Source organism: Chiloscyllium plagiosum, chromosome 22 (assembly GCF_004010195.1).
Source record: "Chiloscyllium plagiosum isolate BGI_BamShark_2017 chromosome 22, ASM401019v2, whole genome shotgun sequence".
Lineage (NCBI taxonomy): Eukaryota > Metazoa > Chordata > Chondrichthyes > Orectolobiformes > Hemiscylliidae > Chiloscyllium > Chiloscyllium plagiosum.
Window position 1 is genome coordinate 43433681 of NC_057731.1, and position 13728 is coordinate 43447408.

Sequence of the window (13728 nt, forward strand, 5' to 3'; positions counted from 1 at the left end):
AACCACAAGGGATGAATGCAGATTTCTCCAGCTTCCTCATTTCCCCTCTCACCACCTTTTCTCAGTCCCAACCCTCAAACTCAGAACCACCTTCTTGACCTGCAATCTTCTTCCCGACCTCTCCACGCACCCTCACCTTGGCCTCCTTCCACCTATCGCATTTCCAACGCCCCTCCCCCAAGTCCCTCCTCCCTACCTTTTATCTTAGCCTGCTGGACACACTTTCCTCATTCCTGAAGAAGGGCTCATGCCCGAAACATCGATTCTCCTGCTCCTTGGATGCTGCCTGATCTGCTGCACCTTTCCAGCAACACATTTTCAGCTCTGATCTCCAGCATCTGCAGTCCTCACTTTCCCCTTGAAGGTTGATATGAGGTCAGGTGCTGGGAGATACAAAGTTTGGATAGGTGAGATGGACCTGAAGAAATGTGTGGATCACACAAAAGCTGCTCCCTTGCAAACAGGGCAGATCAGAAAAACCAGAAATGCTATCAGAAGCTGTGAGTTCTCACCCTCCATCTAATGTCCATAAAATCTCAGAGTCCGAAATGGATCCAGTTTCGATACCGTTACTGCCTGAAAAGAGAAGGAAATTCTCTCAAAGCTCCAATCGTAAGAGAGGGGCTATGGTCCGGTACACACCACCCATGTCCGAGTCAGAGTCAGAGGAACTGAACCTGGGGCAAAAACATCCCAGGAGAAGCTACAAGAAAAAGAACAGGCGTACATCCTGGAACATTTGGGGGTGAGAGAGGGGTGTGGTGATTGGAGTGAGGGCCTCTATGATTGAGGTTATTAACCTGAGTCAATCAGGGAAACCTGGCTGACAGATATAAACAGGAATGTTAGAGAGTCTCCTCAGTCTAGAGACTGGCTCTGGGCTAGCTGGTCAGAGTCTATGTGCTGTGGTCTAACAAAGGGTGACTTGATGAAGCGATACCAGCTTCTGTGCACTTACTTCAGCAACAATCAATGATGTTTCTAATGGTCAGCATTACTGATGGACAGCTTTATAATTCTGATTTGCTGTTGAATTTTAAATTCCACCACTGACTTGTTTCGTAACATTACCACTATGTCACTGTCTTCCACAAATGTAATGTGTTTAGAAAATATTTTTTAGATTTCTCGATTTTACTTTCCCAGATTTTTTATATCTCTGCTCAGTTGCTCTAATCTACTTTTCAATTTTTTTCCCTTGTGTTTTCTATAGTTCTCAAGTCTTTCTGCACTGTCCTACTATTGGTATTCAAAAGAAGGCTCTTTTTTTGGTTTATCGTTTAATGTTTTTTTTTGACATGGAGGGACCTTTGGAAACATATTAAATCTGAACCCTCTCAATCTCCATTTGAATGCTGTTTTGCATTGATTTATCTTATACATCTTTTTCCAGATTGTTTTACAAAAGCCAATTTGGAAAGTAGGAATGCAATACCTTTAACATAGATCCGGTCAAACCTCAGTAAGGGAAGCTGCAAGTTATATTTGTCCGTTGTATTTCAGGTCTACACTCCAGTGTTGTAGTACAGAGGAAGTGCTTTCAGTGTCAAATCAGGCATTAAACTGAGGCCCCATTGTTATCTCAGGTTGGCATAATGTGTCCTATTGCACTATTTTACAAAATACAAACTAATATCCTGATCAATACCTATCCCTTTAAGAGCATTTCACAGTTGAAATGATCATTATTATATTTGCTGTTTAGATTTAGATTAGGTTCCTTACAGTATGGAAACAGGCCCTTGGGCCCAACAAGTCCACACCGACCCTCCGAAGAGTAACCCACCCAGACCCATTCCCCAACCCTATATTTACCCCTGACTAATGCACCTATCAGTATGGGCAAATTAGCATGGCCAATTCACCTGACTTGCACATCTTTGGATTGTGGGAGGAAACTGGAGCAGCCGGAGGAAACCCACGCAGACACAAGGAGAATGTGCAAACTCCACACAGTTGCCCGCTGTTGTAGGGCGCACAGACTGTATGCCATATTTTCTACATTTTAGATTAGATTAGATTAGATTACTTACAGTGTGGAAACAGACCCTTCGGCACAACAAGTCCACACTGACCCGCCGAAGCGCAACCCACCCAGATCCATTCCCCTACATTTAACCCTTCACCTAACACTACGGGCAATTCACCTAACCTGCACATTTTTGGATTGTGGGAGAAAACTGGAGCATCCGGAGGAAACCCACGCAGACACGGGGAGAATGTTTTAAGTGAAGACATTTGAAAAGAACCCCAATAACTATAATGCACATTTGAATATCCTGGTATTGTGAAAGGTGCTGGATAAAAGTATTCATTTCTTTGTGTTATTGAAATAGGACACTCTAGATGCCTAGATAACTACGGTAGAATGTGCTTTTGATAAAGCAGTAATTACTACTTTTGGTACATGCCACTTACATGCGCTTTAATAGGTGAAAGTCATCACATCGTTCAATATTCCACAGTAACAGGCGCTCCTCACTGGCCAGACACAGTTGGAGCTGGTTCACTGGGTTAAAACTCAGAACAGTAGGCTGCATGCCTACAATAGACTCGCTACAAAGACGAACGTTTGCCTTCCAGTTCCTTAAAATTGACAGCAATAAAAACAGATTAACAGATGAAGCTGACATTCCTTCCCAACTATTTCAAATAGCAAAAGTTTGGGAAACCAAAATGTTGAAGATGTCAGATTTTCACAGCCGCAAACTTCAGATCTGAATATGAGTTTTGCAGAAGTGTAGCCGCTGGAAAATAGCCAGGGTGAGCACAAGTCAATCCCATGCTCCTACTGCCAACAGGACTGGGAAAGGAAAGATTAATCACAGCAGGCATGACTAGTCACTGCTGCTTGTTGACCCTTAGGCACAAAGCAGCACTTAGATTGTTTAGCACATACCATGATATATACAATTCTTCCTGTCTTGACATCAAATTCATAGATTGCCATGTGTAACAGGACATCATAAAGAACACAACTAAATTAAAACACAAAATCAGGCTGCAGAGGCAAACTTGTTATTGCAGTAGTATGCAAAGGCTGATACAGAATATTACAGACTAAAGGTGAAATCATTGCACATGATCTTTATTCAATTTCATGTAAGATTCTTAATTTTAACCATTCAGACTTATCAAAGAAGGAAAACATTTAGAATGCACAATGTTTGTAAGACACTAATCTGATCATTTCACCATCCTATGAGATACCAAACAAGGTCAGAGGCAGAGTTTAGATTAGATTAGATTAGATTACAGTGTGGAAACAGGCCCTTCGGCCCAACAAGTCCACACCGACCCGCCGAAGCGAAACCCACCCATACCCCTACATTTACCCCTTACCTAACACTACGGGCAATTTAATATGGCCAATTCACCTGACCCTGCACATCTTTGTGATGTGGGAGGAAACCGGAGCACCCGGAGGAAACCCACGCAGACACGGGGAGAACGTGCAAACTCCACACAGTCAGTCGCCTGAGTCGGGAATTGAACCCGGGTCTCTAGCGCTGTGAGGCAGCAGTGCTAACCACTGTGCCACCGTGCCGCCCACATGTAATACTCCTTCTTTGTTTTTCCTATTGACACTGCTTCCCACACCCACAACCACCAACCTATACACATCTCCCCTCAAAACCCTCTCCAACAGGTATAGCACATGGTTGAAATAAATTTCCCTCTACACTGACCCCATCAAACACTCCCAGAGTAGGCACAGCAGAGAATTAACTATAGAGTAAAGTTACCTCTACACTATCCCCATCAAACATTTCCATGGGCTGTTATAGCCTGGGATTAAATTCAGAGTAAAGCTCTGAAACGCTCCCAAAACAGGGACAGCAAGAGTTAGATCCAGAGAAAAGCTACATCTGCACTGACCCCAAACTGTCCCAGGGCAGGTACAACATAGGCTTAGATACAAATTGATGTTCCCTCAATGTCATCTGTAGGGTTGCAAATTATGTATTCTGTGTATGTAGTTAGGTTTAACAAAACCTAATAATGTATAGTTACAAGTGTGTACACCTGATTTTACTACACTAGGGATGCTCTAGAGCAAAAAGAAGAAGAGAAAGTGAGGACTGCAGATGCTAGAGATCAGAGCTGAAAATGTGTTGCTGGAAAAGCGCAGCAGGTCAGGCAGCATCCAAGGAACAGGAGAATCGATGTTTTGGGCATGAGCCCTTCTTCAGGAATGAGGAAAGTGTGTCCAGCAGGCTAAGATAAAAGGTAGGGAGGAGGGACTTGGGGTAGGGGCGTTGGAAATGCGATAGGTGGAAGGAGGTCAAGGTGAGGGTGATAGGCCGGAGTGGGGGTGGGGGCGGAGAGGTCAGGAAGAAGATTGCAGGTTAGGAAGGCGGTGCTGAGTTCGAGGGATTTGACTGAGACAAGGTGGGAGGAGGGGAAATGAGGAAACTGGAGAAATCTGAGTTCATCCCTTGTGGTTGGAGGGTTCCTAGGCGGAAGATGAGGTGCTCTTCCTCCAACCGTCGTGTTGCTATGGTCTGGCGATGGAGGAGTCCAAGGACCTGCATGTCCTTGGTGGAGTGGGAGGGGGAGTTGAAGTGTTGAGCCACAGGGTGGTTGGGTTGGGTTGGTTTGTCCGGGTGTCCCAGAGGTGTTCTCTGAAACATTCCGCAAGTAGGCGGCCTGTCTCCTACTTCCATATCCGCCACAAATTCACCTGCACCTCCACACACATCATTCATTGCATCCGCTGCACCCGATGTGGCCTCCTCTATATTGGGGAGCCAGGCCACCTATCTAGGGGTTTAGATAGGGTTGACCATGAGAACCTTTTTCCACGTATGGGGTCAGCTATTACGAGGGGACATAGCTTTAAATTAAGGGGTGGTAGGTATAGGACAGATGTTAGGTGTAGATTCTTTACTCAGCGAGTCGTGAGTTCATGGAATGCCCTGCCAGTAGCAGTGGTGGACTCTCCCTCTTTATGGGCATTTAAACGGGCATTGGATAGGCATATGGAGGATAGTGGGCTAGTGTAGGTTAGGTGGGCTTGGATTGGCGCAACATCGAGGGCCAAAGGGCCTGTACGCGCTGTATTTTTCTATGTTCTATGTTCTAGCGCAGTAAGTGTGATTATGTAGGCTATTTTGGTGCTGGACATTCTATGATTCATTAGACCCATATAAGTCTCCTGTCAGCAAATCAGTGAATTCTTTTAGCCACTCATGTGCTCATCTAGTTTTCCTTCAAAGTATCTATACAATATGCCTCAACTATCTCTGATAACCTGCACCACATTCTCACAGCGTTGTGAAGCAAAAGTCAATATCTGTAACAGGTAAGTTACCAGATGGTGAGATTGAATTCTGGGAGAGAGGAGAAGCTGGCAAAATAGAAGCCCGAGTAGCTGAACTCCAGAAGCATGTAGTCCAACTCCGCCCCATCTGCAAAACAGAACAACTACCATCATGAGAACCTCCTGGTTTTTGTGACACTCATGTTCATCAACTTTAAGAATGTGAGAAATTAAAAATATAACGCACTTGCACATCAGAAAACAGCAGCAAATACGCACGGGGCATGGAGTTAAATACAGATTAAAGCTCCCCCTACATGTACTACAGTATAGCCAAGTTTGTAGATGATGCAAAAGTGGGTGGGGAGACAAGTGGTAAACATGCCACAGAGTCTGCAGAGAGATATACCCTGATTAAGCGAGTGGGTAATAGCTTAGCAAATGGAATACAATGAGGGGAAATGAAAGGTTATGCACTTTGGATGGAAGAATAGAGGTGATGAATATTATTTAAATGGATAAAGATTCCAGCGGCACGGTGGCTCAGTGCACCAGGGACCCGCCTCCGGTGACTGTCTGTGTGGAGTTTGCACATTCTCCCCGTGTCTGCGTGGGTTTCTTCCAGGTGCTCCAGTTTCCTCCCACAATCCAAAGATGTGGAGGTCAGGTGAATTGGCCATGCTAAATTGCCCATAGTGTTAGGTACATTAGTCAGGGGTAAATATAGGGTAGGGGAATGGGGCTGAGTGGGTTACTCTTCGGAGGGTTGATGTGGACTTGTTGGGCTGAAGGGCTTGTTTCCATACTGTAGGGAATCTAAGCTATATTCTAAAAAAAACCAATGATGATGGGATAGTGTAGGGGGCGAGCTGAGAATAGTTCACAGGTCAGTGCAACATTAAGGGCCTGTTCTGTGCTGTATTGTTCTATGTTCTAACACTACGGAACAGAGTGATTTCGGAATCCGCAATCATGAATCCCAAAAAGTTAGCATCCAAGTTCAGTGGGAAATAGAAAAGGCAAATGGAATGATGTTGCTTATTTCAAAGGAAATGGAGTATAAAGGTAGGGAGGTTTTGCTAAAACTGTATAAGGCACTAGTCAGACCACAACTGGAATTCTGTGAAGTTTTGGGCCCCGTATCGAAGAAAAGAGATACTGGCATTGTTCAGTAAGGGAATCAGGGGTTGGGAGGGGAAGGCAAAAAATTGGAGTTGAGGATTATCAGATCAATGATCATCTAATTGATGGCAGAGTCGACTCAATAGGCTGCATGACCTGCTTCTGCTCCTACATCTTATAGCCTTATACTGTCCCCATGAAACATTCCCAGGACAGGTACAACAGAGTTTGATATTCAGTAGAGGTCCCTCTACACCATCCCATCAAACACTCCCAGGGCAGGTACAACATGGGGTTAGATAGAGTAAACCATTGCCTGCACTGTCCCCATCAAACACTCCCAGGTCAGTTTAAAAATGGTAACTTGTTATTTATCTACATTTTGATTATGGTCTGAAATGGGAAAAGAACTGCTTTAACAGCAAAGGATTATGGCACTTTTAAAGCAAGTTACCTGACACTAATTGAAAGTGCTATTTACGTAGTTATTGCTTTAAGCAATGCAGAAAGTCTCATTAGAGACAAGCTGAAGTTAGGGGATTGTGTATGAATAGAGCTTCGGCTAGCAACAAATGTCCAATTGGTCTCTGGACTTATGACCAGTTATTGACAACAAAAGCTTCCTACATTCAGCAACTATGTGATTGGCTCCCAGATAATTAAACAGCTTGGGTGTATGAATGTTCAGATCAGAACCATCGGACCTCTGAAAGGAAACAAGCTGTTTCACTCAAAGTTACAAGCATCTCAAGCCTGAAAATAGCTAGTTTATTTCCCCTCATCAGTTGCTGTAAATTGTGACCTGTAATTAATAAATCAGTGATTTTAACAAGTGTGAACCAGTCACCCTGTCCTCCTGGGGGGAAAAAAACATGAAAGTACCTGAAAAGGAAGATCAAGAAGTAGGGTTCAGATTGGCCAAATGATCACCTTAGCAAACCATGTGACCAGGAAGTGATGGACTCTCTCCCCAGTCTTTCTCTCCAACCATAACACCCCCTTTTTTGTGTCTGTCTGTGTATGTGTATAGAGGGGGAGTTTTACAAGTGGGTTAGAGTTCTAATTAGTAAAGTTATGTGTCAATTGTTCATAATTGTTTATCTGTAGTTAGAATCTATTTATTTGTAATAGGTAGCAGTTATCATTAAGTACAGCAACCTGACCCATGCTTTCTGTCAACCTGGGTCTAAAAAAATAGGTAAACTGGGGATTCTTCTTACTTGCTATTTTTGTCCGATTCTGGAAATAGCAGGGCTTCTTTTCCAATGTGCTACCCCTATGAGGCATATTAACAGGTATAGTATGCATTAAATTTAGTGTAAACAAAGCCTTTGCTAGCAAATAATAAAGGGACATGAAAGGGAAATGAAGTCAAGTTGAAACATAACAGGATTGAAACTCGGGATTATCATACAATATACATAATAGGAGAGACTACAGAATGTGCTGCAGACTGATGCCTTGAAAATCTTTCAAAGCCAGTGAAGTTTCCACAGTTTGATTGTTTCTGCTGCCATGCACTCTATCACTGTAATTGTGGTGTAAAGCATATGTGTAACATCACAAAAGCACGTGGAGCTTAATGCATTTATACCAAGACCATTTGTTGAATGCTTGATTTTGAAGAGTAACAGCACATACCCGTGAGGACAGAAGTCTTGGTCAGCTCAGGAAAGCTGTACAGATTTATGAATGGCTTTAACCGCTGCTCTGCAAAGGCAACAATACTTTTGGTACTGTTGGTCGTGAAAACTCCAATACTCCCATTCTCGCATTGCAGCACCTTCTCCTTCTTTGTGTTTATGTCCATGAAGATCAGAAAGTTTCCACAAGGGTAACATATTGTGTTATTGTTCACAAAAAGCACCTTCTGTGGTGTGTAACCTTTCACCCACCTGAAGGATATAAAAGGCGAAAATGAACAGACCTGCAGCCCAGTCAAACTAAATGCTTAATGGTCCCTCACTTGCACTCCACCTTAACCAATAAGAATACGCCTTAATGTAATAAAAACATTCCCAGGCACATCTCAGGAACTTCAGCAACCAGTACACTTCCTCTGTGATGGCAGTGACATGAGGCTAGTAATCCAGGGCTAATGCTCTAGCTCATGGCTTCACATCCCACCATGGTTGACATGGACAGGTTGGACTGAAGGGTCTGTTTCCATGCTGCACATCTTTATGACTCTATGTTAAATTTGTATCAATAAAAATCTGGGAATTTAGAAAAGCCAGCCAAAATTTGATTGCTTGTTGAATAAAACCCATCTGATTCTTTAATGTTCTTTAGGGAAAGAAATGTATTGCCACTTCTGCCTAGTCAAAGGAGTGGATATGGGCACCCACATAGGTCCCAGGTGTGCCTGCCTCTTTATGGGGTATGTGGAACAATCTTTGCTCCAGTCTTACACTAGCACCCTCCCACAACTCTTTTTCTCGGTACTTCATTGACTGTTTTGGTGCTGCTTCATGTTCCTGTCTGGACCTTGAAAAATGTGATCATTTTGCCTCCAATTTCCACCCTTCTATAACTTGCATAAGGTCCTTCTCTGACACTTCTCTTCCCTTCCTTGACCTCTCTGTCTCCGTTTCGAGGAATAAAATGTCCACTGTCATCCACTACATAGCCACTGACGCCCATAGCTATCTACACTACAGCTCTTCACATGCCACATCCTGCAAGGATTTCATCCCATTCTCCCAGTTCCTTTGCCTATGTCATATCTGTTTTGATGATGCCAAAATAGCACTGCTAACATGGTTTCCATCTTTTATAACTGTGGTTTCCCACCACTGTGATTGAAGGGCCCTCAACCACATCCGACCTAAATGCTGTTTCTGCCCTTGCCCCTTCCCATCATTCACAACACAGTGATCGGATCTTCCTTGTCCTCACTTTTCATCCTACAAGCCTCTGCATTCAAAGGATCATTCTTCTCCATTTCAGACAACTTCAGCAGATAGCCACCACCAAACACATCCTCCCTTCACTGCCCCTCCCATTTTGCAGAAGCCTTCCCTCTGGAAACACACAATTCCTTACTCCCTTCCCATGGCATTTTTCCATGTACCCGCAGAAGATGCAACACCTGCCAATTCACCTTCTCTCTGTTCACCATCCAAAGCCCGAAACAGTCTTTCCAGGTGATGCAGCATTTCACCTGTACTTCCTCTAATCTGATGTATTGCATTCGCTGCACCCAATGTGGCCGACTCTACATTGCAAAAAACAAATGCAGACTGGCTGACCGCTTTGCAGAACACCTCCAGTCCATGCGCAAGTATAACCCCAACCTTCCCATAGCCAGTCATTTGAACACAGAGAGATCAAGGAAGGGAAGAGAAGTGTCAGAGAAGGACCTTATGCAAGTTATAGAAGGGTGGAAATTGGAGGCAAAATGATCACATTTTTCAAGGTCCAGACAGGAACATGAAGCAGCACCAAAACAGTCAATGAAGTACCGAGAAAAAGAGTTGTGGGAGGGTGCTAGTGTTAGACTGGAGCAAAGATTGTTCCACATACCCCATAAAGAGGCAGGCACACCTGGGACCTATGTGGGTGCCCATACCCACTCCTTTGACTAGGCAGAAATGGCAATACATTTCTTTCCCTAAAGAACATTAAAGAATCAGATGGGTTTTATTCAACAAGCAATCAAATTTTGGCTGGCTTTTCTAAATTCCCAGATTTTTATTGATACAAATTTAACATAGAGTCATAAAGATGTGCAGCATGGAAACAGACCCTTCTGTCCAACCTCTCCATGCTCGCATGATCATTTGTCTGCCCTCAGCATGCTGCAATGCTCCAGTGAATCACAGCACAAACTGGAGGAACAACATTTCATCTTCAGATTAGGCACTTTACAGCCTTCTGGACTCAGTATTGAGTACAACACATTCAGATTGTGAACCCACTCCCTTTCCTGCCCTTTCTTTTAGCTTTACTTGTTTTACATTCTCTGTCACCATGTCCTCTCTCCCTTCCCTCAACTCCAGTGGGACTGTCTGTTTTTTTCCTGTTTGGCAGTTAGACACATCATTGTTCTGCAATTCTCATAATCTGGTCATTTAATCTGCACTATCAAACGCCTTTTCACCCCAGCACTCCACACCCTCTAGGAGAAAGTGAGGTCTGCAGATGCTGGAGATCAAAGTTGAAACTTTATTGCTGGAACAGCACAGCAGGTCAGGCAGCATCCAGGGAACAGGAGATTCGACGTTTTGGGCACAGGCCCTTCTTCAGGAAGAAGGGCCTCCATTCCTGAAGAAGGGCCTGTGCCCGAAACGTCGAATCTCCTGTTCCCTGGATGCTGCCTGACCTGCTGTGCTGTTCCAGCAATAAAGTTTCAACTCCACACCCTCTACCATTGTATAAATGCTGTCCATCCATACTTCATGTCAGCTATGATGAACAGTCATCTAGACTCGAACGTTAGCTTGCTCTCTCTCCATGGATGCTGTCTAACTGTTGTGATTTCCAACATTTTTTGTTTTCAATACAGGTTCCAGCATCTGTTGTAATTTGCTCCTACATTCTGTCTAATATTGCACAACTGAAAAACTTTGCCACCAACATTTTCATCAATGGGCTGAAACTTCTTGTGACCAATACAATGTCCTCTCTTTGATCTGTGTCATTATCTTCTTTTTCCAGATCTTCCATCCCAGGTATAGTTTTGAATACTTTATTATACCCTTTGTGATAATTTGTGGCATAATGGTTCTTTGAATCACAACTAAAACATCAATTGGATTACACCTTGAGCATTTCTGGGGTTCATTTGTTGTAAATTCAAACTTCTCTTGCTTCTCAAAATTATCATTGCATTTCTATCCTCATTTCTATTTGGTACAGTTCTCCTTTCATATTGTCCCTTACGACCTGTGTTTAGATCGTCTTGCTAATTTGCTAACATTATATCCTCCACTTTCTGTAATATTATAATATATGTTTATCTACAAATTTCACTCCCGTCAAAAACTAGGAATCTGTCCATACTTGATACTTTGTCACAGTTCAATAACTTAAGTGCCAATAGAGATCAAGGAATTCTCAAATCAAATTTCAGCAGACTTCAAACAATCTAATAAATTCCATTTTCAGTACATCGGTCTTTCCAGATTTGTCAAAATCTGATCATGCCTCAGAAGCAGCCAATTTATCATCTTTTTGATAAATTTTATCCATGAAAGTTAACAATCTGTCCAAACTTCATCCATGTTCAAACCACCAGACTCCAATTCTGAATAGCAATCACCTTGGTTCTCATCCTGCTTCAAATGTTAACAAAAGCAGTACGTCCTTAGCTTGTTTTCTCTTCAGTAAAGAGGTAATTTAGGTCTACGTTGTAACTTCATTCTTCCACTGGTCACAATGCCCTTCTTCAGAAAACAGAATGGATAATCATACCACAAAACTTTATAATTTGACTCAACTGCTTTCTGTTACCATTGTTATATTCCAAATGTACACTGTACTTAAACAAAGTCAAAAACCACACTTTTCACATAAGAGTTTTATTTCAGTTAACCACACTTCTTAAAACTTACATCCCACTGAATAATAGCTTCCCATAGATAATTTTTCATCAACCTGCACAGAAATACTATTATATACCTCTAGAGCAGATTGGGACTTGAACCTAGCTTCTTGTGGAGACCTAGCTCAGCTATAGGGACATTACTACTGTACCACAAAGCCCACTAGCTCCCTGCATTCTTACAACCAAGTCACACTCAATTACTCCCTAATTAATAAATCCTTCATCTTTTCCCTTGTTCCATTAAGTATTTCTTCAGACTTTATTAGAAGCAACCAGCGAGTGTGAAAAAATTATGAGGGGTTATGATTGGAATGGAAGTTTGAAGGATGATCCAGGGTATAACGCAGGATGAGGTCATGGCATGAAATTGTATAGAGGGAAGGGTCTAGTGTTGCATGAATACCCCTAGAACTTAGAATTTAATTTTACTTTCATGGGAAAAGGCAAAAAGAGTGAAAGGAGAGGAGACACATAGTGAGTTACAACATCAGAAATGACACAAATGTGACAGATTCTAGCTCAATGAGTCAAATGTTGCATAATCATGCAGGCCTTCCTTCAGTGTTTTGCAGATATTCTTTCATAATTTATTTTTAGGTAGAAACTGCAAACAAGGTCTCCTTGTGGTTGCTATTGAGGACTCACCTGACAGATAGAGAGTCTGCATTGTCCATCTCCACCCCTTGTCCTGACCAAAGCTTGCCTTGAACCAGGGTTATTGGCCAAAGAGTGGAATGGGTCACTCAGTAGTCTCAGCTTCACTGTTCTCTCTATTTCCTTCCTTCTTACATTTTCTTCCTCATTCCCTATCTAAATCACACTGCTCCCTCACTCATTATATCTCTCCCTCTCACTTCTCTTCATTATCTTACTCTCTCGTCCTCATTCCCTGTTTGGACTTTCTCTTTCACCATCTCCCTCATTCCCTGTCTAAATGATATCCCCTAACTATCCCCTTCCTTCACTATCACACTCCCTCACTATGTTTCTCCCTCTGTTTCCCTCACTACCTTACTCTCTATTTCATCCCTCTCTCTCTTAATACTTCACCATCTCCCTTCCTCTCTGTCTCTCTCCTTCCCTTATCTATCTATCTATCTATCTATCTATCTATCTGTCTGTCCCTCTCTAAACTCTATCTCTCTCCCTCACTCCGTTATTGTCTCCCAGGTCCGGCTTCCAGCCGTTGCCTAGTGACAGGGAAACACCAGGTGATAGGCTCCTTCAGTGATCACCCAGCGTTAAAGCTGGTTGTTATTGGTTGGAAGGCAGTGCCATGACAACGGGCCGCCGAGGGCGTAAACAACCGGAGGGTGACCATCGGGAGAAGTCACCCCCGGGACCGGGTTCCGGAGCACACCCAGACCCAGACCCAGACCCCGGACCTAGACCCGGACCCCGGACCTCGGACCCCGAACCCCGGACATCGGACCCAGAGCCAGACCCCGGACCCCGAACCCAGACCCGGACCCAGACCCGGACCCTGGAACCCGAACCCGGACCCCGAACCCAGACCCGGACCCAGAGCCAGACCCAGAGCCAGACCCCGGACCCCGGACCCCGAACCCCGGACCCTGGAACCCGAACCCGAACCCGGACCCGGACCCCGGACCCGAACCCAGAGCTAAAAATGTGTTGCTGGAAAAGCGCAGCAGGTCAGACAGCGTCCAAGGAGCAGGAGAATCGACGTTTCGGGCATAATACCCTCTTCAGGAAGAAGGCCTTATGCCCGAAACGTCGATTCTCCTGTTCCCTGGATGCTGCCTGACCTGCTGCGCTTTTCCAGCAACACATG

The 13728-nt window shown here is 43.8% G+C and overlaps 1 protein-coding gene across 3 annotated transcripts in view; it reads right to left on the bottom strand.

Annotated features, from left to right (window-relative positions):
- Nucleotides 1-12993, bottom strand: part of cfap43 (cilia and flagella associated protein 43) — a 120614-nt gene extending 107621 nt beyond the window's left edge. For 2 of the 3 annotated variants that reach the window (XM_043712887.1, XM_043712886.1), the window contains exons 1-4: nt 12579-12993; nt 8027-8280; nt 5315-5411; nt 2419-2586 (exon numbers count right to left, since the gene is read on the bottom strand). In XM_043712887.1, the coding sequence (XP_043568822.1) occupies nt 2419-2586; nt 5315-5411; nt 8027-8280; nt 12579-12607 (548 nt within the window). In that variant the 5' untranslated portion in view covers nt 12608-12993. Of the gene's footprint in view, nt 1-2418; nt 2587-5314; nt 5412-8026; nt 8281-12578 lie in introns of those variants that run through there. The other variant, XM_043712888.1, reaches the window with a different exon arrangement.
- Between the last annotated feature and the right edge of the window lie 735 nt (nt 12994-13728).